The 24,912-nt window shown below is 36.8% G+C and overlaps 1 protein-coding gene across 7 annotated transcripts in view; it reads left to right on the forward strand.

The window, feature by feature from the left end:
* CACNA2D1 (calcium voltage-gated channel auxiliary subunit alpha2delta 1) overlaps positions 1 to 24,912 on the forward strand; it is a 526,060-nt gene that overhangs the window by 418,214 nt on the left and 82,934 nt on the right. For all 7 annotated transcript variants that reach the window (XM_068973034.1, XM_068973032.1, XM_068973033.1 and 4 more), the window contains exons 11-12: positions 16,572 to 16,730; positions 21,782 to 21,886. In XM_068973034.1, the coding sequence (XP_068829135.1) occupies positions 16,572 to 16,730; positions 21,782 to 21,886 (264 nt within the window). The remainder of the gene's footprint in view (positions 1 to 16,571; positions 16,731 to 21,781; positions 21,887 to 24,912) is intronic.

A 24,912-nucleotide genomic window follows, 5' to 3' on the forward strand; every position in this document is an offset into this window, starting at 1 on the left:
GATCTGACTCAAATGCATTCCTTTTAGTGGCTGCATAGTGTTCCATTTTATTTATGTACTGCAGCTTCCTTACCCATTCATCTGTTGACTGGCAACTAGGTTGCTTTCTTGTCCTGGCTATTATAAATAGTACTGCAATGAACATCAGGATACATGTCATTTTCAGTTCTGGTTTCTTCAGGGTATATGCTTAGAAATGGTATTGCTGGGTCATATGGTGGTTTTATTCCTGGTTTTTAAGGAATCTCCATCTTCCATAGTGGCTGTATCAATTTGCATCCCCACCAGCAGTGTAGGCGGGTTCCCTTTGCTCCACACCCTCTCCAGTATTTGTTGTTGGTGTATTTTTTTTTTTTTTATGGCCATTCTTTCTGGTGGAGGTGATATCTCATTGTAGTTCTGATTAGCATTTCTCTAATAATGAGTGATGTTGAGCATTTCTTCATGTGTTTATTAGCCAGTTGTATGCCTTCTTTAGAGAAGTGTGTGTTTAGGTCTTTTGCCCACTTTTTGATTGGGTTGTTTGTTTTTCTGATATTGAGTTGTATGAGCTTTTGTATACTTTGGAAATTAAAAGTTTGCTTGTAAAGCAAAAGAAAAAATGAGTGCTTCTTACAATTTTCTTCATTTAAAAGACATAAAAATTATAGGCTGTGCAGAAAAGACTGATATAAAGGATAAATTTAGGAATGATAATAACAGGGCAAGTAATCAAGGTTATTTAGTTTTTAAAAAGAGAGAATACCAGAGGATAATTTAATTGCTTTGCAAGTATAAGGAAAGTTTTTAAGAAGGTGTTGACAGTATGATAACTATATTTTCCATTAGTTACATGATGAACTAAAGATAGTTTTAGGTAATTAGAAATTAGTTGTATTTGCAGTTTGAAATAGCAAAGGAAGGTGAGGCAGAGAGGCAGAGGAAGTACTTTTTTTTTAATTGAACTGTAGTTTTTTTTAAAAACTATGAGATTTATTGACTTGTTTGTTGAGGCCAGAAGAATTACGAAAAGACTTCACATCCAGTAAGAACAGATCAGCATTTATGAGTACAGTTTTCAAAGTTCAGCTGTACTGCAGAGATATTGCAGGTTCAGTTCCAGGCACCACAATAAAGCAAGTTTCACAAATGTTTTTAGTTACCCAATACATATGAAAGTTATGTTTTCACTATACTATGGTCTATCAAGAATGCAATAGCATTATATCTAGCAAAACCAAAATACATACTGTAATTAAAAAATACTTTAATGCTAAAATATGTTAATCATCATCTGACCCTTCAGTAAGTTTTAAACTTTTGCTGATGAAGGGTGTTTCCTTGATGCTGACTATTGGTTGCCTGATCAGGGTGGTGATTGCTGAAAGTTGGGGTAGCTGGCAATTTCTTAAAATAAGACAAGAGTAAAGTTTGCTAGAGGAAAAATTTCTGCATAGATGTCAGAATTTTATAGTAAATTTGAATCAGTGATGAAATAATTTTGTGTTGCGTCATCCTGATTCATTGTTAGTAAACGCATGAGGTGTTCTTTCTCATTGTGTTCTTCAGGCAAATCCAACCATCGTCACAAAAGTTCTTTTTTCAACTAGGTAAGATGTTCCAGGTAATCAGCTTCGTGACCACTAAAATATTAAGCATACTGATCAGCTCTGCATCATGTGTTGGTGAAGATAAAGTGGTAATTTGAGTGAGAACACTTGATACGTGATCATTTGGTCATTTCAGTAAAGCTTCACCTGAGAGCTGGCACTCAAATTTCCACAGGGCTATGAAAATATACTTGTGTTAAGAATAATACTGATATGATTATTGTATCTCGAGAATGTTGGGGAGACAGCTGTCCATATTTCTAGTTGGGTGAGTGTTCTGGAATCAGAATTGTACACTGGTTACTTATAAAGCTGTTTGAGAAAATACAAATATCAAGGAGAGATGAGCAAGGAAGCTAAATACAAATTAATTCTAGAGCAAAAGAGTAGCATATGCTTGCTTGAAATTCTTCTAAATGCCTGTAATTAGAGAGGTTTAAAAGTTTTCTGTCCCAAAATGTAAATTGAATATATTAAAAAAGATACTTGAAACTTATTCAGAAATTCATTCAACATTTTGAAAAAATTTAATAGACTGAATTTTGAGCATGTCATGATTCAAGTTTAATGGAAATATTTGAAAATGACAGCATTTATCAAAAATTTTGATGGCCAATGATTTATAATTAGAGGTAAACATAAATTTTGCCTTAATCTTCTCAATATTTTCATATGCTATTGATGCCATTTTCTTTTGGTTATACAAAATTTATTATTCATATTCATTTATGTAACTTTTCCCTAATTGATAAAATTAATAGATATAAATGATATGATTTTAGAATTTCAGTGGCTTTCCAAGAGATCTACCAAAGCGTTTTACTTCAGAAAAGAAAAACCTGAAATTCAGAGGGGACAATTAAATAAACCTTGACCTTAGGTGCTTATAACAGGCAGAGTGAGTGAGTGATAGTCACTCAGTCGTGTCCCACTCTTTCCAACCCCACGCATGGATTTTACCCTGCCAGGTTCCTCTGTACATGGACTTTTCCAGGCAAGAATACTGGATTGGGTTGCCATTTCCTTCTCCAGTAACAGTCAGGGCCTGGACTAAACCTGATTTCCTAAGTTGAACTTAAAAATGGTAAATTAAAAAAATATATATATTTTTCTGTAAGTCAAGGAAACTAAATGAGCAGCCATTATTTGGGGACAGCAACATCAATTTAAGAACAGCTGCTGCTGCTGCTAAGTTGCTTCAGTCGTGTCCGACTCTGTGCGACCCCATAGACGGCAACGCATGAGGCTCCCCCGTCCCTGGGATTCTCCAGGCAAGAACACCGGAGTGGGTTGCCATTTTCTTCTCCAAGGCATGAAAGTGAAAAGTGAAAGTGAAGTCGCTCAGTCACGTCCGACTCTTAGCGACCCCATGGACTGCGGCCCACCAGGCTCCTCCGTCCATGGGATTTTCCAGGCAAGAGTGCTGAAGTGGGGTGCCATTGCCTTCTCTGAACCTAAGAACAGGAGTATTCAAGTCCAGAGTGCTGTTAGCAAAGATTTTTGTGACACCTCTGACCAAGGGAGGGTGACTACACTTTCTGATTTTTGCTAAACAGAGATTAATAATAGAAATTAAAAAGCACATTCACAATATTAGCCAAATCTGTGCATTAACTTAAATTACTTTTAATAATATATTTAGGGTATGCATTTTACTCTATTTTTATTGAAGTATCATTGATTTAAAATTATGTCCCAATTTCCGGTATATAGGATAGTGAGTCAGTATTTTTTGCAGACTGAATAGATACTTTACAGATACTTCATTAAAAGTTATTACAAGATAATCCCTGTGCTTTACAATATAGCCCTGGTGCTTGTCTATTTTATTCACTGTAGTATGTGTATCTTAATCCCATACCCCTAGCTTGTCCCTCCCCCTCCATCTTCCCAAGGTAACCACTAGTTTTTTTTCTATATCTGTAATTCTGTTTTACTATATACAGTTTTTATTGTTTAGATTCCACATAAAAGTGATATGTGTTAAAGGTCTCTCTGACTTATATCATTACACATAGTATTCTCTAGGTTCATCTTCATTGTTGTAAGTGGCAGATTTTTATCATTTGTAATGACTGAATAATATCCCACTGCATGTATCCCACATCTTCTTCATATATTTGCCCATTGATGGGCACTTGGATTGCTATGCTAAGCAGTGCTACTGTGAACATTGAGGTGCATGTATCAGTTAGAATTAGTGTTTCTGTTTTTGCTGGATGTAAACCTAGGAGTAGAATTACTGAATCATATGGTAGATCCGTTTTTAGTTTTTTGAGGAATCTCCATACTGTTTTCCATAGTGGCCACACCAATTTATACCCCCAGCATTGAATGTTACATTGACTGTGGGTTTGTCATAAATAGCCTTTATTAAGTTGAGGTATGTTCCTTCTGTACCCACTTTGATGAGAGTTTTTATCATGAATGGATGATGGATTTTGTCAAAGGCTTTTTCTGCATCTATTGAGATGGTCGTGTGGTTTTTGTCTTTGTTTTGTCAATGTGGTATGTCAAATTGTTTTCAATATGGTGAGCCATCTTTGTACCTTAGAATAAATCTAATTTGATCATGGTGTATGATCCTTTCTGTGTATTCTTGGATTAAATGTATATTTAAAGTAATTATTGGTAGGTTTATACTTATTGCTGTTTTATTGTTTTCTGATTGTTTTTGTAGTTCTTTTTTGTCCATTTCTTTCTGTTTTCATTTCTTCCCTTTGGATTGCTAAGTTTCTTTCTTATGCTTGTGTTCCTTTTTTTAAAAAAATTCTGCATCTATTGGTTTTTGATTTGTGATTATTATGGGGTTCATATATGTTGACTTATAACTGTATCTAATTGTTTTCAACTGATTGTCATTTAAGTTCAAACACATTCTGAAAGATCTGTATTTTATTCCTGTCCCCTACATTTTGTGTTTTTGATGTCATATTTTCATGTTTATCCCATTTTCATGTTTATCCCATAGCTATGATTGTTTTAGGGGCTTCCCAGGTGGCGCTAGTGGTACAGAACCTGCCTGCCAGTGCAGGAGACATAAGAGACATGGATTTTATCCCTGGGTCAGGGAGATCCCCAGGAGGAGGGCATGGGAATCCACTCCAATATTCTTGCCTGGAGAATCCCCATGGAGAGAGAAGCCTGGCGGGCTACAATGCATAGGGCCATAAAGAGTTGGACACAACTGAAGCAACTCAGTATGCACGCACGTTTGCTTTTACAGTTTTTTGTCTTTTAATCTTTATATTGGCATATGTAAGTGGTTGATCCTTAGTAGTTTCAATATATTTGCATTTCCTAGTAGGATTTTTCCTTTCGTATAGATTTTTACTTCTTTTTCATTTAGAGAAGACCCTTTGACATTTCTTTCAGGCTGTGTTTAGTATTGATGGTCTCTTACTTTTTGCTTGTCTGAGAAATTCTTTGTCTCTGCTTCTATTTGAAATTATAATCTTGGGTAGAGTATCGTAGGTTGCAGATTTTTTCCTTTAAGGACTTTGAATGTATCATGCCCTCTCTTTTAGCCAGAGGGACCTATTCTTGCCAGCCATAGCTCCCTCAAATACATTTTAAATGCCCTTTTCTCTCTCTTCTCCTTTGGGACCTCTATAATGCAAATATTGGTATACTTATTGTTGTTCCAAAGAGCTGTTCAAACTGTTTTCATTTTTGAAATTCTTCTTTTTGCTCTTCTAAAGGATGGTTTTCATTATTCAGTCTTCCAGACCACTTATGCATTCTTCTGTATCACTTAGTCTCCCATGCATTCCTTACGGTATTGGTTTTCCTTTTTGTCTTTTTCTAGTTGTTGTATTCTTTATTTCTGTTTGGGTCTTTATATTATTTTCTAGACTCTCAAATTTTTCAGTGTATTCATCTATTGTTTTCCTTAATAAATTAACATTTTTATTACCAATGCTTTGAATTCTTGATCTCGTAAATTGTTTCATTACTTCTTTTCTTTTCAGGGGTTTTCTCTTGCTTTTCCAGTTGAGAGCAGTTCCTCTGCCTTATAATTTGCTTAAACTCCTCTGTCTCTGTGAATTTAGGGGAAACAGTTACCTATTGCAGTCTTAAATGTGTGTTCTTCTGTGGGTGCAGTCTGTCCCTATACAGACTGCGTGTGCTCATTTGCCCTCTCGTGGGAGAGCTGGTTTGATGTGAATGCAAGTGGCATCTTTTTTCAGGATATGCTGACACCTGTCACCTTGGTAGAGGAGGGGCTGCACACAGAGGAGCTAAAGCTGGAGCTGGATGTGAGGCAAGACTTCCCCTCTGCTCTGTGAACATCACTGCCCTATTGGATGTGGGGTCTGATCCCACCTTGTGGAGGAGAAGCCTTTATGGTCAGGCCTGAGTTGGTTCTGTTCTCTTGAAGTCTGTGTTTTCCCCTCTCCCCAGGATGGGATCCTTGCCTCAGAGAAGGAGGGGTGCTCAAGCTAGGGCGCACCTGAGTGACCTCTTGGCTTATCTCGTCTGCAGACAGAGATCTGAGTTGTTTCCAATGAGCTGCTTCTTCAGGCACCTGCCCTTGTTTTCTGCTCAGACACAGCCTTGGCTGCAAGTCCCTTTTGTCCCTCAAAGCTGATCACAACCCCGAGACTTTGCTGCCCCACTCTGTTTAGAGACACATCTCAGGGCAGACAGGGCCCTTCTGGACTCTCCGAGTTTACTGGGGCATGAGGTGTGATGGAGATGGAGCAGCTGTCATCAGAAACCCAGGCTTCTTCTGAGGCACTGCGTGAGTGACGGCAGTGGCTGCTGCCAGTCCACCAGGGCTCTGGCTGGGGACAGAGTAACCTTTGTATCCCTGGGCTGAGTCTGGTCGGTTGTGACCACCCTGAATCCACCACCCAGCGTGACAGAGTGAGTGGGGCCAGAGCGTCCTCTCAGCTTGGACTGAGGTGAGCAGCAGGGTGCTTGTGGGAAACCAGCAGCCACTAGAGAAGTCTCTCTCCACCTTCTCCACCTGATTTAGGGGCAGGCTAGCTCATGCATGCCCCCCAAGTGGGGTCCAGGCCTCTCACAGCCCTCCTGTTCATTCCAGAAGCCTTCCAGCCAGCAAAAGGGTCTCATCTTCCCTGAGTACGCTGCCAGTATCAGGCCTCCCAGGCTATGGCTCTCCCCGTTCACTCCCCAGGAGGCTCTCCGCCTGTGTAATCTCCCTTTCCCTTTGCCTTCCGAGGGGCATGGGTCCCTATCCATTACTTGTCTTCCCTTCCTACCCATTTTCCAGTCAGTTGCAGTGAGAACCGTTCTACGCATAGATATTTTTTATGTGTTTGTCAGGGGAGGTGAAATCCACGTCCAGGTCTTACTCTGTGACCTTGATCGATGCCTTGCATTTTAAGACAGAGAGACGAGTATCTGAAATATATGCATACATATCTTGAAGTTGATGGAGAATTCTTCCTGGATTGAAAAGTTGATTCTTGTGTAGATACCAATTTGTTCCAAAATTATTGCTAAATGTGGTTTTAATTTGTCAGAAGATAATTCTGAAGTTCAGTGAAAAATGTAGCATGACAAAGTATGGCAGCTTATCCTCCTGGTATAAACTGAAAGTGACGAGGCACCACAGAGAAAGTCTCAAGTGTTGGAGTTTGAAGTAGAGTTCTGACCTTGGTTTCTCCATAACTCTGAGCACTTTCTTTGACACTCTAAGCCTCATTTCCTCAACTGCACAGTGGAAACCATGATACAGCTAAGACCTTAAGCTTGGTAAAGGTTATGTGAATTAACATATGTGACAGGTTTTGATTGGCACAGTTGTGCTTCTCAGTACATGTTAGCTAATATATTAATTATTACTAATAAAAAGCTAAAAGCCAGTAAAATGAAAATAGTAAAGGAATACATTTACAGTTATTAAAGGAAATGTATCTATAATCTTTATTATACAGGGTGGGTCAGGAATGAAAAATTATTCAATAAAAGGGAGATTGACTATGTGAAAAAGCACTTTAATCTAATTGTAACTTCATAATATTGGGGTAATAATGTCTACCATGACTGAACACCAAAATGTAAATTGAGCAAATAAAGCATCAAATATTAATAGAGAGTGCAGACATGTGTTTACCTTAATAGTAGATGGTTTTCTAAGCATAAAACTATTTTAAGAAGTCATAAAATCCAGGTTCAAAATTTAAAATTGGAAGGTAAACAACAAACTGGAAAAAGTAGAACTTACTATCCACAGGTTTATGTCAACTAATTTATGAAAAAAGTTTCACTTCACTTGCCATCAACAAATTGTAGTAATAATTGAATATTGAAATATTCTTTTGAATTGCAATCTAGCAAGTAAAAATGTTGTGTTTGTGAGAGTGAAGTCAGACTATTATACATATATTTAAATTGGCACAATATATCTGAAAAGTAATTTGACAGTATATAAAAACTTAAAATCATTCTTGACTAGGAGTACGTACATATGCAGTTCAGTTCAGTTGCTCAGTCGTGTCCAACTCTTTGAGACCCAATGAACCACAGCACGCCAGGCCTCCCTGTCCATCACCAACTCCCGGAGTTCACCCAAACCCATGTCCATTGAGTCGGTGATGCCATCCAACCATCTCATTCTCTGTCGTACCCTTCTCCTCCTGCCCTCAATCTTTCCCAGCATCAGGGTCTTTTCAAATGAGTCAGCTCTTCGCATCAGGTGGCCAAAGTACTGGAGTTTCAGCTTCAACATCAGTCCTTCCAATAAACATCCAGGACTGATCTCCTTTAGAATGGATTGGTTGGATCTCCTTGTAGTCCAAGGGACTCTCAAGAGCCTTCTCCAGCACCACAGTTCAGAAGCATCAATTCTTCGGCGCTCAGCTCTCTTCACACTCCAACTCTCACATCCATACATGACTACTGGAAAAAACATAGCCTTGACTAGACGGATCTTTGTTGACAAAGTAATGTCTCTGCTTTTTAATATGCTGTCTAGGTTGGTGATAACTTTCCTTCCAAGGAGTAAGTGTCTTTTAATTTTGTGGCTGCAATCACCATCTGCAGTGATTTTGGAGCCGAAAAACATAAAGTCAGCTACTGTTTCCATTGTTTCCCCATCTGTTTGCCATGAGGTGATGGGACCAGATGCCATGATCTTCATGTTTTGAATGATGAGTTTTAAGCCAACTTTTTCACTCTCTCTCTCTTTCATCAAGAGGCTCTTCAGTTCTTCTTTACTTTCTGTCATAAGGATGGTGTCATCTGCATATTTGAGGTTATTGATATTTCTCCCAGCAATCTTGATTCCAGCTTGTGTTTCTTCCAGTGCAGCGTTTCTCATGATGTACTCTGCATAGAAGTTAAATAAGCAGGGTAACAATATACAGCCTTAACATACTCCTTTTTCTACTCGGAACTAGTCTGTTGTTTCATGTCCAGTTCTAACTGTTGCTTCCTGACCTGCATACAGGTTTCTCAAGAGGCAGGTCAGGTGGTTGGTATTCCCATCTCTTTCAGAATTTTCCACAGTTTATTATGATCCACACAGTCAAAGGCTTTGGCATAGTCAAGAAAGCAGAAATAGATGTCTTTCTGAAACACCCTTGCTTTATTGATGATCCAGCAGAAGTTGGCAATTTGATCTCTGGTTCCTCTGCCTTTTCTAAAACCAGCTTGAACATCTGGTAGTTCACAGTTCACATACTGCTGAAGCCTGGCTTGGAGAATTTGAGCATTACTTTACTAGACTTCCCTGGTGGCTCAGTTGGTAAAGCGTCTGTCTACAATGTGGGAGACCTGGGTTCGATCCCTGGGTCGGGAAGTTCCCTGGAGAAAGAAATGGAAACCCACTCCAGTAATCTTGCCTAGAAAATCCCATGGATGGAGGAGCCTGGTGTCCATGGGGTCACAAAGAGTCGGACACGACTGAGCGACTTCACTTTCACTTTACTAAGTACACATGCATATGGGCAAGTGCTATGAGCTAGGATTTTAGGATAACCATGTTGTTTCTTTATAATATTTACTTGTTTCCTACAAAAACTGGAAAAATCAAAATAAAGGGAAAATATTTTGGTAGGAATAAAGCAACCTAGACTTTAAAGATCACAGCCGCTGTTCAATTTGCTTTACTTTTCCTGCATCGCCATCTGGTGTCCAGAATGTGGATAGCTTCTGATACCATAAACTACTGCCTGATGTGCAAAATTTTATGCAGTTTATTTAACTTAGATACTCCATCTAAATCATTTTATATAACATAAATTTGTTATATAAACTATTTATAGTAGTCAACTATATACAGTATTTTACACCTATTTTCTAGTTTTAAAAAATACCCATGTTCCAAGGCAGGCCAGTCTGAATTTGATTTGTTTTTGCTGACTATCTACACAGTGTGAGCCCACAATTTTATACTATATTACTTCTTCATGGCAAAAGAAGAAAGAATTTGAAATACAGAGGTGAAGTAATTAAAGGCATACTGAGTGATCGACAGTGATTTAATAGGTCACATTTTCTCTGCAGTTCGAAGTAGAAGAATATCAGTTTTGGGTTTATTTTCCCTTTGCTTCTTCAGCATTGCAGAGGAAAACTGCTTGAGCCCACCAACCTCTTCAGGGTGAGCTTTTGTTCTCCGTGAAGGTTATTATAGGTGCCATTCCTCAACAGGGTTGCTTTCTAGGAATTTGATGCTTCTTTGATTTGTGTGTATCAGGCAATGCCAGCCTTTCAGTGTTCCAGTGAGCCGTAGAGCCTCCTCTCTCAGAAATATTTTGTGGTGTTTTTTTTTTTTCTTATTCAGCATAGGATATCAAAACAAAAAATAGACACTGCCTTTACAAAACCAAGGGTTTAAAATATTTCACTTGAGAAATTAACAGTTTGTTTGGGCCCTAAAGTATTTTTTAATTTGGTGTGTGTACTTGACTGTGATATTTAATAGGAAAGTTCATTGAAAGCATTAACATTTACTGTTCCTGGTTATGCTCAGAGACTGTTTCAATCACTAAACTAATGTTTGAGGGACACTTGTATCATTACACTAATGAACTTTATGTAAAGCTCACTAAACCTGATATTGCTTATATGAATCTGTCTCGTGAATATAGGAATCCATTCTTATTTCATCGTGTGGAGTATACTAATGGTTTTACTAAAATACTTTTTAAAACCATAGAGTTGCAGTTGATTTAAAATATACTGTGTGTTGGGCTCCATGCTGGGTGTTCTGCATACATCTTCATTTGGATATTTTAGTAGTATCTGTTTGGGCAAAGTATATTTACAGATGTACACATTCAATAAGATATCGGGAACTAAAATACAGTTCCTACACTTAGAAGCCTTTAGCTCAATAATTGCTTGAGGTTTGTGCCCTGTTTTCTAATTTTCTTAAAGTCCACATATTCATTCAGTAAATATTGTGTTTATGTTTATTGTATACCAACTATATGCATACCTATTACTATGTCAATTACAGTGGTAGGATGGATGTTTTCTTTGACCGTGGCTTTTAATCCAGTTGACAGTTTAATCAGAATACCATACAAAGAAATATAGAATTATAAACATGATGTATTCCATATAAAAGATATTTTTAGGCCTATGAGAACTTTTAATGGGGATGATTTGACCTAGTCAAGGAAGATCATGAAAGCCTTTTATAAGGAGAGGCTGTTGAGGTAAGTGGACAAGCAAGTGAAGAAAAGAGTGGAAGGAGCAGGGTATATGAAAGAGGAGAACAAAAGAATGCTGAGTTCTAGGGCAGAGACACATCCCGCCTGATTTCTACCCCAGATACATACGTTAACCCACACACCTTCCTGTCTCAGTGTGCTAAGCAGATTTTCTGAGCACTTTTAGGAAGGAACCTACTTGGTTGAATTTTCTGGGATCAGGAAAGGAACGAGTTTGATGTTAATTTGGATTTGAGTCTCTGTAAGGTTAATGGCAACCCACTCCAGTACTCTTGCCTGGAAAATCCTGTGGAAGGAAGAGCCTCGTAGGCTGCAGTCCATGGGGTTGCGAAGAGTCAGACACAACTGAGTGACTTCACTTTTGCTTTTATGCATTGGAGAAGGAAATGGCAACCCACTCCAGAGTTCTTGCCTGGAGAATCCCAGGGACAGGGGAGCCTGATGGGCTGCCGTCTATGGGGTCACACAGAGTCGGACACAACTGAAGCAACTTAGCAGCAGCAGCGGGGTTAGTAAGGGCTTTCCTGATAGCTGAGGTGGTAAAGAATCTGCCTGCAATGAAGAGAGACCTGGATTTGATCCCTGGGTCAAGAAGATCCCCTGGAAAAGGAAATGGGAACCCATTCCAGTATTCATGCTTGGAGAATTCCATGGACAGAGGAGCCTGGCAAGGCTACAGTCCATGGGTCGCAAAGAGTCAGACACAACTGAGCAACTAACACACTTTTTAGGGTTAGTCAAGTGTACATATGTTATAAATATTTTCTTAAAAGATGGCAAAAGCATAACTCCTTAAGTATATTTTCAATCACCGTACAGTATTTCAAAGCTTTATGAGTGATAGTTGTTCAGTTGTAAAGTTGTTAAGTCTAAAGAAGGTTGTGCAGTTTCAGTTCATGAAAGTAAATCTGTTACTCTTTTTCTGTTCTAAAAGCAAGTAAGCCGAAGATATCTGTGAAATATATACTTACCTAAGCTGGAACTTTTCACATTTCTCATCTCTTTCTTTGAGAATAAAATTTGCCATAGGGACTTACACTTTGTAAGTTATTCTTTTCTCTGCATTATTTATGCATTTTTAATTGTGGTATTTCTGTTATACATCACTGAATTTGTATTTAATGAATCAAATTTACATTTAATCAGTTTGTGTTGAAGTGACTTAATGAGATACTTTGCTTTTCTGTGTTAAAAGCAGGTCAAGGTCAACTGACTCAGGGCAATACATTATTCAATGTTCATTTTTTACATAACTTGTAACTTTATCAAGTTTTATGATTTAACTAAATCACATAATAACATTCCCTGTAATAATGTCTAATTATTCTTTAAGGTCAGACATTTTACTATTAATGTATTGGCAATCTATTGTTTATGTTTGCTTTATTTTGTTTCACTTTTACTTTCTAACATGGGAATTCTCACATTCTTCTACTTTCAAAACAGAATGTGTAGATTAAGATTGTGTCAAATTTTCAAATAATGTGAGAAAAAAGGCAGTGCATTTCAGATCTGAAGATAATATTCAGGGACTTCCTTGTTGGTCCAGTGTCTAAGGCTCCACTTTTCCCTGCAGGGGGCACAGGTTTGATACCTGGTCAGGGAACTAAGATCCCACATGCTCTATGGCACAGACAAAATAATAATAATAAAAGATACAGAATTTTCAATGTTTGAATTTATTAAAAACAGAAAACAAGTATATCAGAGCTTTGTTCTCATATATATGATGTACCTGAACATAGCGTTCAAAGCAAAACTGAGTATTTATCTGTGTAGGACATTTTTGTTGTTGTTCAGTCACTCAGTCGTGGCCAACTCTTTGGGACCCCATAAGCATGCCAGGCTTCCCTGTCCTTCACCATCTCCTGGAGCTTGCTCAAACTCATGTCCATTGAGTCATCCTCTGTCGTCCCCTTCTCCTCCTGCCTTCAATCTTTCCCAGCATCAGGGTCTTTTCTAATGAGGACTTTTTACTTCCTGTTTTATCTATACTCCCTCCAAACCTTCCACCTCTGCCTTTACCCTGATGGCCTTGCCTTGTCGTCCATTTGAGACAAAAGCCACAAGCAATAGTGTCATCTTCCCACATCACATTTCCATACACCCAATGTCTGTATTCAGCCCTCAGTCTTCTTTCCTGGAACAATGAAGTGAACACTATACATGGTTTCTTAAGGGGTTGTTTCCTCTACAAGCCATCCGTATCCCATCCTTCCCCGTCTTCGCAAGAGCTTTGGTTTTCACCTCTGTTCTGTTTCCCACATCATTTTCTTCCTTTTCTCTTAATATAAATCCTCTCTTGCTCTGATGACCCTTCGCTTTGAAGACTTCCCTTGACCCTAGTTTGTCTCTGTAGGGACCGCCCTTTTCCTTCTCTGCCTCCCAGCCGAGGTGCTCTGAACACTTGCCTCTGCAAGGCTAATCCTTCCCACCGTTGTTCAGTGCATTCCATCGTTCCAGTTATGTTCCACCCCGCCTGCAGATGCTGCCTGTGTGACTGGATGAGTTCAGTGGGCTCCTTTAAGTCCTCGTCTTTTCTGTCTCTGTACCACGATGTGTTCTACTTGAGATCGTTGGTTTCCTTTTCTCCCCTCCCGTCATCTAAGACAGTCCCATCTCCTGATTTCCTTCCTGCCTCCATGGGAACTTACTCCTACTCAGTTTTCTCAAGGACTCCTCCTCTGCTTCACTTTTATTCACATGGTTTTAAACCAAATTTTTCTGCTGAAGCTTTCCATTTTTTTTTAATCAAGACTTCTTTTGAGCCTGTTGCTTTTAACATGATGATTTCTTGACATTTTCATTTGTGTATCTCACATATTGAAATCTCACCCGCACTTGAACTCTCTGCCTCTCTTCTCTAATCCTCTAGTGTCCCTGAACCCATCCCTTCTCCGTCCACCCAGACACCCATGTCAGAAACCTGGCAGTCATTCAAGACACCACTCTTTTCTTACTGTCCACCACCACTGCCTAGTGATTCTGTCTCCAAAATAAGTTTTGGATCCCTCTCTTTGACCACTTCCATGAATAACAAAATCCCTTGGTCTCCTAAAGCTAAGTTACTGCAGTAGCCTTCTCCTTATTTTTCGTCCTTTACATTTTCCTCACCTTAAAACTACTTCCCAAACAGCAACTAGGGTGAGCTATTTAAGTTCTAGGTTAAATTATTTTACATTTGGCTTAAAACCTTTTGTGACTGGCTGTTCAATAGAAAATATGTTCCTAATTGTTCAGCATTTCCATCAGACACTGCACAGTCCATCCCTGCCTCCTGCCTGAGGTCATTTTTATATGACTGAGCTAAATCTCCATTTTCATGTTTCCCTAAGAGGGTTTTTGTTTTGTTTTTCTTTTTTTTTTTTGCTTTCTTTCTCTCTGTCACCTAAGGGCCTTTTTGCATGTGTTCTATTTGTCTAGAATGTTCTTCTCTACTGTCTTCAAGGAAACATTTCTTTGGAATCACAGGAAATGCCATTTCTTGGGGAAACTTACCTCCCACTGCTCACAGTCTGAATTAGAACCCATTATCTCTTAGAGCTTAATATTATATGGCTTTACAGAACACATCATGACTTGTTGTAATATTTTGAGAGGTGCTGCATGGGTGCTTAAAATCCCAGACTCCTGCCACAGTGCTGGCTTGAATCCTGATTCTCTATTTCCTGTGTGAGTATGGGCAAGTCTTTTAACTATGCTTAAGGTTTCTCATGGATAATAATAACTTAATTGTAGATCACATTTTAAAAGCAGAAATGCTTAATATTTGTAGAGAAAATAGTCAATGCAGCACAAAGCAAACCTTGTGTATGTGTGTGGATAATTTACCTCATGTCTGAAGGCACAGGGCTCTCGGCTGGCACACACAGTCCGGGACGTACAGCAGGCTGCCAGTGAATGTTCACTTCATAGAGTGATGAGTTGTACAGTTCATCATGTTAGTGTTCAGGGAGGACCTTCAGAGAAAAAAAGAATGATAGTTGTAAGAATATATAATCACTATGTAAAATTTATGTTTTGGCTTATGATCCACTTTTTTTTAATTTATTTTTTAATTGGAGGGTAACTGCTTTATAGTATTGTGTTGGTTCTGCAGTACAACACAGATCAGCCATAATTATATATGTGTGTGTGTGTGTGTGTGTGTGTGTGTGTGTGTGAAGTCACTCAGTCATGTCCAGCTCTTTGTGACCCCATGGACTGTAGCCCACCAGGCTCCTCTGTCCATGGGATTCTCCAGGCAAGAATACTGGAGTGGGTTTATATATATATATATATATATCCCTTCTCTCTTGAGTCTCCCTCTCCCCCTCCCACACCTATGTTTCTGATCTGAGGATATCTTCAATATTTGATCTGTCTAGTCCCTTTTAGCAAGAATGTTTTTATTATTATTATTATTCTATTCCAGATGTGACAGTCTAGCCCCAAGAGCCTAAGGGGCTTGTACACACAGCAGAGGTAATAAATGATAGGATGATCCCCCTCACAGCAGCTCCCTGGTCTTCTTGCTGAAATCTTATTGTTTCTATCTTTTTGGAAATATCCTGTGAACTGTATGAATACTTTGTATATGGTTGGTGAAATTACTGTGGTGATATTTCTTAAAATTTCAGTTTGAGGCAGATATGTTAGAGCCTGTTTTCTCCTCCTGCAGCCTCTTTGGACTTCAGGCCATTATTGCTCACAGCAATAACTCTGTGGAGACCTGCTAGCCCGTTCTCTTGCTCCATGATTCAACTGTTTTCCTTGTATAACCTCTAGAGTGATAGTGCTGAAAGGCCACTTTTGTTCTTGATTCTTTCAGATTACGTTCCTGTTTTAACTCTCATGGTGAGACTACCATCAAATTTCAAATATATTAAACCTCCGTTCCTATCATTCCATGTACTGTATTTCCATTAAGCTTTTCCTTACACAAGGCAAGTAAAATGCTCAGTTTCTGCTTGTATTCTCTGCAGGCATCATCATATCATTTCTGGATTCTGAATTTATTTCATTGTTTGTTGAGGTATTTTTTTTTTTTAATCTAAATGCTCATAAAATTTGAGAGCTGGAAGGGACCTCACATAACTCAAATCCCAAATTTATCATCAGGGAAACCAAGCTAGCTTCAGGAATGTAACTGAGAGGCTTAATTACTGTTATAGTAGGAATTGGGGCTTAGATGAAATTACTGTTTGATCTTTAGTGCACCTTTGTTACCAGTCTGCTCACTTTTCTTTCTGAAAGAGAAAGCAGTGTGTTAGGATTGAGAAGTATAACATGAATTCAGTGAAAATTACATGATTGATTTTAATGTTCATATTTACCTTTTTACCTTTTGCAGTTTAACAGCAATGCCCAGGATGTAAGCTGTTTTCAGCACCTCGTCCAAGCAAATGTGAGAAATAAGAAAGTGTTGAAAGATGCCGTGAATAATATCACAGCAAAAGGAATCACAGATTATAAGAAGGGATTTAGTTTTGCTTTTGAACAGCTGCTTAATGTAAGTATCAATGCTGTCCCCTTTGTCTTTTATTATTGAGTTATAGAATCTGAATTTCAGTATCCTGGTAGTTACAGCTCTGTAGGATTAGGTAATAGTGCTATTTTTCATTCATTTAGAAAGTGTATATATCCAGGCTTTAAAAATCTTTTGAGCTTTTAAAAAAATTTTTTAATACAAAATTCAAATGTAGATTTTTTTCTTTTATATCTTTTATCCCATCTTTTTTCCCAAACTATATTTAAAAAACACATTTGTTGAATTATTTAATTTTGAATAAGCACTGGAAACTTAGTTGACACATTTAGAATATCATTTATTTTTTCTTATCTCAATTAGTACTATATTTATTTGGAAACTTGTGCTTTCAATCATCAAATGGTTTCTGATTAAATATTTTAGTTTTAGTTTTAAACATCCATTTTTGAGTCTTTTAGGTTGTTCCTAAATGTATAGAAAGGTCCAAATGGTAAAATCAAAGTGGACAGAAGGATAAATCTCAGAGCAGAGATTCCTTCCCAAGTGAAAATTCCTTTGAATGAGTCATTGATGTCTATAGTTAGTCTTTTATACTCTCCACACCTACTCCCTACCCCATATCATAACAATGTTATAACATGAATCTCATACTGCAGACTAATATTTTCAAATGGCCATGCTGTCTGTTTCATTTCGAACTATTTGAAAGCAGGAGCTATCATTCAGATTTATATCTCTCATAAAGCAATATTACTGCAGTGGTTGAGAATACAGATTTAACCTCTATCTGCCTTGGTTCCCTCACTGGGGTTGTAGAAGGAATGTCCATAGAATCTGCAGATATAGCCAACCACATGAGTGTGTAGTTATTGGGTTGATGAAGAATTAATACATAAAGAGCATGATGCTGGTACAGAATCAGCTTATAATTCCTATCAAATTTTCTAAGTCATTGAATAAGCTCTTATATTTAGTCTTTTCTGCAAATTTGATTTTGTTATCTCCTATGAGTATCTTCTAAACAGTTTTCAAGGTCTCTGATTGGATGATGACTCATTCATTTGTTCGTTCAGCCAATATTTACCCAATGCCTCACAATTTCCTGTCATAGCACATTGATGAAATTGTAGAAATAAACAAGACAGACCATTTGCTCTCAAGAAAGTTGAGCATAACTTGCTAAGTCATCATTTCTCATATAACATGTAGTGCTGTTACAGGGTATTCATGGTGTGTTTGCTCAGGGTATCTCAGGGAAGTGGCTCAACTTACCCAAAGAAGTCAGAAAGTTGTTGCTTTTCCTTGAAAATGGGATTGTGAAGAATGAGTAGAGTCTAGATAGATAATGAGGGGGGCGGGAAATCATTTCAGATTAAAAGAACACCAGAGATTAAAAAATGATAGAAGCATGAAGGGTTGTGCACATTGAAAGAATTGCAGGTTTGTTGACATGGCTGGGCCATAAGCAGTAAAGGAGAAATGATGAGAATGGAAAGGCCATGAGCTATCCTTAAGTGAGATATGTAAGAGCAAATGGAAAGTGTGCGGTAGGAGAATGATATGGTCTGATGAGTGTTCTAAGTTAAGAAACTGTTGTAGAAATCCTGGTGTTGGATTAGAAGTGATGTTAAGGTGAGGGACCAAGTAACTATTGGAGTGGTAGGAGGGGTTGCTGAGAAAGGAGTGGGGGTTACTCCAAGTTCTCTGAACTGGAAAAGAAGGTGGAGGGTGGCCTAGGAGTCTACATTAAAGGAATGTGAGTGTAGAATTTTTGATTATTTGGAGTTTGAAGTAACATTTTTCTTAGGTACAATTAGATAAGCAAGTAAATAGTAGAAAAGCAAAGAAATTCAGCACTGCAGTTTTCAGGGGAAATTGTCTTTGTTAAAATTCATGTGATTATTAAATGATGTATGTGCATTAATAAAAATGAAAACTCAAAACTTTTGAAATTCAGGCACAGGTAATTACTAAAATAGGATATATCCTTTCTGCAGTAAAGGAATGTGAGGGCTTTTCATAACTTCTTTTTCTCTTGAGTCAATAATCAAGTTTTCTAGAGCTTAGCATTTTAATTATCCTTAGTGTTGTCAATTGGCCTCATTCATTCCCTCATATTCAAGTTTTTGTTGTGAAATGATGAGGAGGCATCTCAAGCCTGATGTACTACTTCACAGGCAGTTACAATACGGGGGCCAGGTTAACTCCCACATTCATTATTAGTTACTTATAAAATATGGTCTAACCTCTGTTGGCCTCTCCTACTGCCTTTGTAAGTTGTAGATGATTTTTAACATGTCCTCAGCTATTCCTGTAGTAAATCTCATATGTTTTGCTTTCCACATGTCTCTTAGGCATTAAAATTCTTCATTTAAAAATAATTTTCCCAAATGCACAGCATGCCTTGTTGAGCTGAAGCATGTTTTGTCTTTTTCTTACACACAATACCATTCCTTGTCTTCTGTTTGTCCTGGCACGGTTTACCCTTAAGATCCCTGAATCAAGTGTCCAATAGAATTAGACATTGATTTGAATTAGTCTTCAGTTAGCATTTCATAAAATATTGACAAATATATGAGATGGATTTTTCAAAAAAAGTTTTGAGTGTGTATATAATAGATGCTGTGCTGCATAGCTACAGAGATACAGCAAAGTGTGCTATGAAATACCACACTAAAGTAAATTACCAACCCTAGCCATTGTATTTTTATTGACGTAATCAAGTTTTTCCTTACCTTAATTCCTTCCAAGCCAATTTTGTATAATTGTTGTGACAGTGTGATTCTTTAGATAGTTGCAGATCCAGTGAGAATTTGCTGAGGTAGACTATTCTACCACAAGTCCTGAGAAGTCTACTTAGAAAAAAAAATGTTGAAAACAAAACATTTCTTCATTTCTCCTTTTGTGAGTGTACTAAAAATGAACAGCAAGATGCAGTGTGCTAACTTTGATATTTATATTCCATAATAATAATACTCCCACTATTTTAAAAAATGAAACCAAGTCCTGTGCTAAAAACTGTCACTTTTTTGAGATGGTCTTTTAAGTAAATATTATTTTGCCCATTTATATATGCAGATAGAAAAGATAAGTCATCAGAAAATTTAGTTTTCGATTCAGGGATTTCAACACCTTTCACAGAAGTATATTGATGATAAAATATGTAACTATTTTATGGTCAAATTTTCAGATAATTACCTTCTAAGATAAGAATGGTTTTTGAATGTGATAAATAGAATTAGTCACTACTTGAGTTTTCACAGTGCTTAGTTAAAAGCTTTAACTGCCACTCGGCTAATGGCCTAGTCAGTGGAGTGAGAATAAATGAAACAGGATTTTTTCGTCAGGTAAAACAACATATTGTCCTTATTACTTTTTCCAACAGGAAATGTGATTTACCTTTTTTGAAAAATAGAAATAAGGACCTTCTATAAACTCAAATACTATTGGAGAATTAGTGATGTTTAGACTGTGTTGTCGGAGAAGGCAATGACACCCACTCCAGTACTCTTTCCTGGAAAATCCCATGGATGGAGGAGCCTGGTGGGCTGCAGTCCATGGGGTCGCTACGAGTCTGACACGACTGAGCAACTTCACTTTCACTTTTCACTTTCATGCACTGGAGAAGGAAATGGCAACCCACTCCAGTGTTCTTGCCTGGAGAATCACAGGGATGGCAGAGCCTGATGGGCTGCCTCTCTGGGGTCGCACAGAGTCGGACACGACCGAAGCGACTTTGCAGCAGCAGCAGCAGCAGTCCAGTAAAACCATAATCACATGTGGATGTTGAGTGCTTGCAATGTGCATAGTCTGAACTGAAATGTGTTATAAGAATACACTGAGATTTTAGAATTTACTATGAAAGAAAAAGTATATATTTTCTCAATTTTTATATTGTTTTGATGTTAAATTGACTATTTTTGATGACTGAGTTAAATAAAATCTATTATTAGAATTTCAGATATTTCTTATTACATTTTTTAATGTGGCCATTAGAGCGATAAAATTACAAATTGCTTCAGATTTTATCACCTTTAAATATCACTAAACTAGAGGGCTGACATTTTCAAAGAAGCTGAGCAGTCATTAATTAGTGTGACTTTTTTTTTTCTTCTCAGCAATTTTGCAAACATATTTTACAACATTAGAAAGGCTGAGATTATAATTTCAGGCCTCAAAGAAGCTCAGCTTTGTATATTTCATGTGGCCCTTTGATGCTAATCCATTGTTTTCCTAAGTCCAGCTCTTTGAGGGACCTTAAAGAAAATGTAAGAGAGGATTTAACATTGGAATTGAGCCTTTCAGAATTAGAACATATGTGGCAGGTTGAGAGCAGATAAGACAATATTCTGAAAATAGCTGTCGACATTTACCAAAATATGAAAGAGCACTGTGTGTTGGGATCAGCATTACAGTTTCAGAAATGTAAACTGAATAAAGTAGGAGGAAGGAGGAGTAAAGAGATGAACAAATATTCGTAAATGGATTGATAATATACATGAAAGGATATGTATGTTTTATTAATATTATTTTTTGTTTCTGCTATATATTATAGAGGTATAGAATTGATACCATGTCCATTAATCACTTTAAAACCCATGTATTAATTAACCCCTGAGAGGTTATTACGTATAAGGCATTCGTTCAGACAAGGAAACTATTGAACAAAAAAGACAAAACTTTATACCCTTTTGGCACTTAATATTTTATTGGGGGAAGTCAATAATAAAAAACAAATTACATACTGCACATAAACAAATGCGAAATGCTGTAAAGAGTACAGCTTGGGAGGGCAGATTGCAGTTTAAAATGCAGTTGTTAGGAAAGTCCTCAAAGGCTAGGTAACATTTGATCAGACACCCAAAGAAAGGGAGAGCGGTGGGTGTTGAAAATGAGGCAGAGCCTGCGTAGGGAGGCACAGGCCTGGCTTGATCCAGGAACCTGTTCCTAGAATTGACTATTGAACAGATACTTCAGTCATCACTTGCAATCTGCACACACTTTCCATTTTGCTTTTATACTCCCTCCCTTTTACTATGAATGATATACAATTTTATTGATGTATTTTACAGTATAATGTGTCTAGAGCCAACTGCAATAAGATTATCATGTTGTTCACGGATGGAGGAGAAGAGAGAGCTCAGGAGATATTTACCAGATACAACAAAGACAAAAAGGTGAGTGTAATTTTTCTGATATTTTAAATTTAATATTAATTTAGGTGGTTTTAAGAGAGTACGGCAAGAGTGGTAAGGGAAGATGTTTTTGGTTAAAACATTAGTGTGCTGACTATAAAGACATACAGCTCATGCATTATATGCCAATCACTGAATTAAATGTCAAATATCTTTTGTGAAATTCACAAGTACTTTATGACTAATTTATTAATAAAATAATTTGAACCTATATAGAGGCCTGTATAGAGGCCTATATAGAATATATTTGTTTCTTTGATTGTTTTACTGCAGAGAGAAGTATTGTACAAAGGCCTGTTTTGAAAGTTCACCAGTGTAGCTGAACCTACTGATACTGTGGAAGATATCAAATGTAACTATTTTTTCTATCACTCCTACTGTCAGCTTAATTTTCTGATACTCTCCATATTTTATGAGAACAATGATTCTCAACTTCATTTCCTTAAATGCCAAGAATCCATAAATAAGTAACGAAAAATTGTAGCTTACTTCTTATGCTTTCAGAACTTCAACAGAAATTATATATTTCACAAGGCACCCTTCAGGGTAAAATGCCCATCAACTTTGCTTTTAATTAGAACTCTCATCATTGACTCATCATTAATGCTAAAAAATTGTTTTATGTGTGTGTGAAGGATTAAAAAGAAGGAAAAATGTAAATTAATACATTTAAGTAAATATATATAAGTTATATATATATTGGCAGGCAAAATACTGTGGATAATAGGGTAGAGTATTGATGAAAATTTTTGAAACACTTCAAAATACCAGTAATTTCAAAGAGTTGACAACATACATATGTATAACTTTGAATTGTTTACAAAATGTTTTAATACTCAACTCTTTGAAACTGCATATGCTATTAAAGTATAATGTCATATGACATAAGTTTAATGTAAGGGTTAAGTTTTTTTAAACATCTACTGACTTTGATTATATAGAAGAGCCATTCCTTTTGAAAAAGTTGATAAATGGACTGAACTGTTAATAGCCTATAAATATTTTGAGTGGTATCTTGTTATTGTGAATATTTGTTTCAGAAATATCATCAGAATGAAAAGTAATGGGAAAATACAGATGCATTAAGATATAATGTAGCTTTCTTACTTTGTTTAGTAACTACTACTCATTGTTCAAAATTCAGGGCAGTCGCCACCCCTGGAAGATGTCCTGACATCCTTTGGCCCCCACTTCATGGTTGTCCAGGTGCTTGTGCTCTGATCCCACAGCACAGTTTGTCTGACCCTCCCTGTCTCTTCACACTGACGCTACCCATGAGATCTTTTCTCTGGTCACCCTCTGGATGACAAGGTCCCACATGACTAGGCCTCTGTGTTGTTTAACTATGAACCCTTAGCATCCTACAAGAAGGACGGATTCAGAGTTAATTCTCAATACATGGCAATAAATAAAACTTGAGAGTGTCTAACAAAAGTTGGAAGCATGATTTCTATTATAGAACAAATTCATAATCATAAAAAATAATCTGGGTTAAAGAATATTTCACTTATTTAAATATTCTCAGTTACATAAAATTGCCATGTTTTGAAGAATTCAAATGTAATAAAATAAATTTAATCTAAATTCATTTCTATTAATATAATACATTTATTTCAGTATTATTCTAATCATACACTGATAATTTGGAAAGGACTTTTTAGCATCTTCTTGTCATAAGTTTATTTTATTATCTTATGACAGAGGTGCATAAGTACAAGCCCCAGTGCTTTTCATTTTTTAATGAATATAAATTTAGTTAAATCGCCTTTTCTTTAATTTTGATATCATCCAAACTAACAAGCAGGAATCATTCAGCTCTGAATATTTTTCTTCAAAAAGGAAGAGTTTCTTAAATATGGAAATGAATATTGCATTCTGTATTGCAGTTTGTGCCAGAGATATATTTTAATTTCAGAGTACAAAAAAGTTTAACAAGTTTAAGTAAAAGAATTTAAATGTATAAAAAGAGAAAAACAATCAACTTGTTATTTATTTTTTTCCTCTCTGAAAACTCTTTTTGTGTGCAGAAGTAACATTATTGTCTTGGAGGCATATCATAATTTTCATTTTTTCCATAAAAGAGATTTTATGTCATAAGGAAAACAACTGTATCCTACCCTCCATTTTCACAAATTGTCTAGTTGATTGAATAAGTGAAAAAGTTACTAGTTGAAAGCCATTTTTCTATGTATATATCCAAAAAATGTCCAATCTAAATATTACTATCTTGAAACACTGCTTCTCATCTCCTTCACCTTTTATAGGAACTCCACGTTTTAAACAAAATCATTTTGTGACATTCTAAACCACATAAGAAATGATTCATATCACATTCACTTCTTTAAAACTTATGAATCTAATCTGTACTCAACAGTCTTGCTGTTTGCCTATTAATAATATCTCTCTGCTGTAAGGACACACACTTCTCCTAAGGACATAGAATTTTTGTGAATTCCAAAGAAACTTGGAAAATTAAGTAGTCAGTGCTTTCTATGATTTTTAAAATAAATGTATAGTTAGCTAAGAAAAATTAAGATGTCCTTGGAATTAGAAACTACATTTTTTTTTAATGGGAGTCTAATTTAGGGGCTGTAGCAAAGTTCTGTGATATACACTCTTATACATGTATACATATTTACATACACAGGCATATGAACACACATTTATATCTGTTTTAAATGGACATTGATTCTGTCAATCATATCTCTGGAAACAAGGGACCATGTGTGGAACTTTGGCTTAGCTCTCTTATGTAAAGTGCTATGAATAAATTTCAACCACTGACAACCGGTTAAAAAGTGATCAAGGAATGAGGAAATAGAAATCTGAACATAAACTATTTTTTTTTCTAAAATCTTTGCAAATTTGCTAAGAAAAATTAGGAAAATTTAAGACAGTCAACTCTGGGTAAAGTTTTGCACACATTCGTGTGCATACATACATTTTTTTTAACAGTGAAAGAGCTAAGTCATTATTTTAACTTAAGGTTAGTAAAGGGATATCCAGAC

This window comes from Capricornis sumatraensis, chromosome 5, assembly GCF_032405125.1.
Source record: "Capricornis sumatraensis isolate serow.1 chromosome 5, serow.2, whole genome shotgun sequence".
NCBI lineage: Eukaryota > Metazoa > Chordata > Mammalia > Artiodactyla > Bovidae > Capricornis > Capricornis sumatraensis.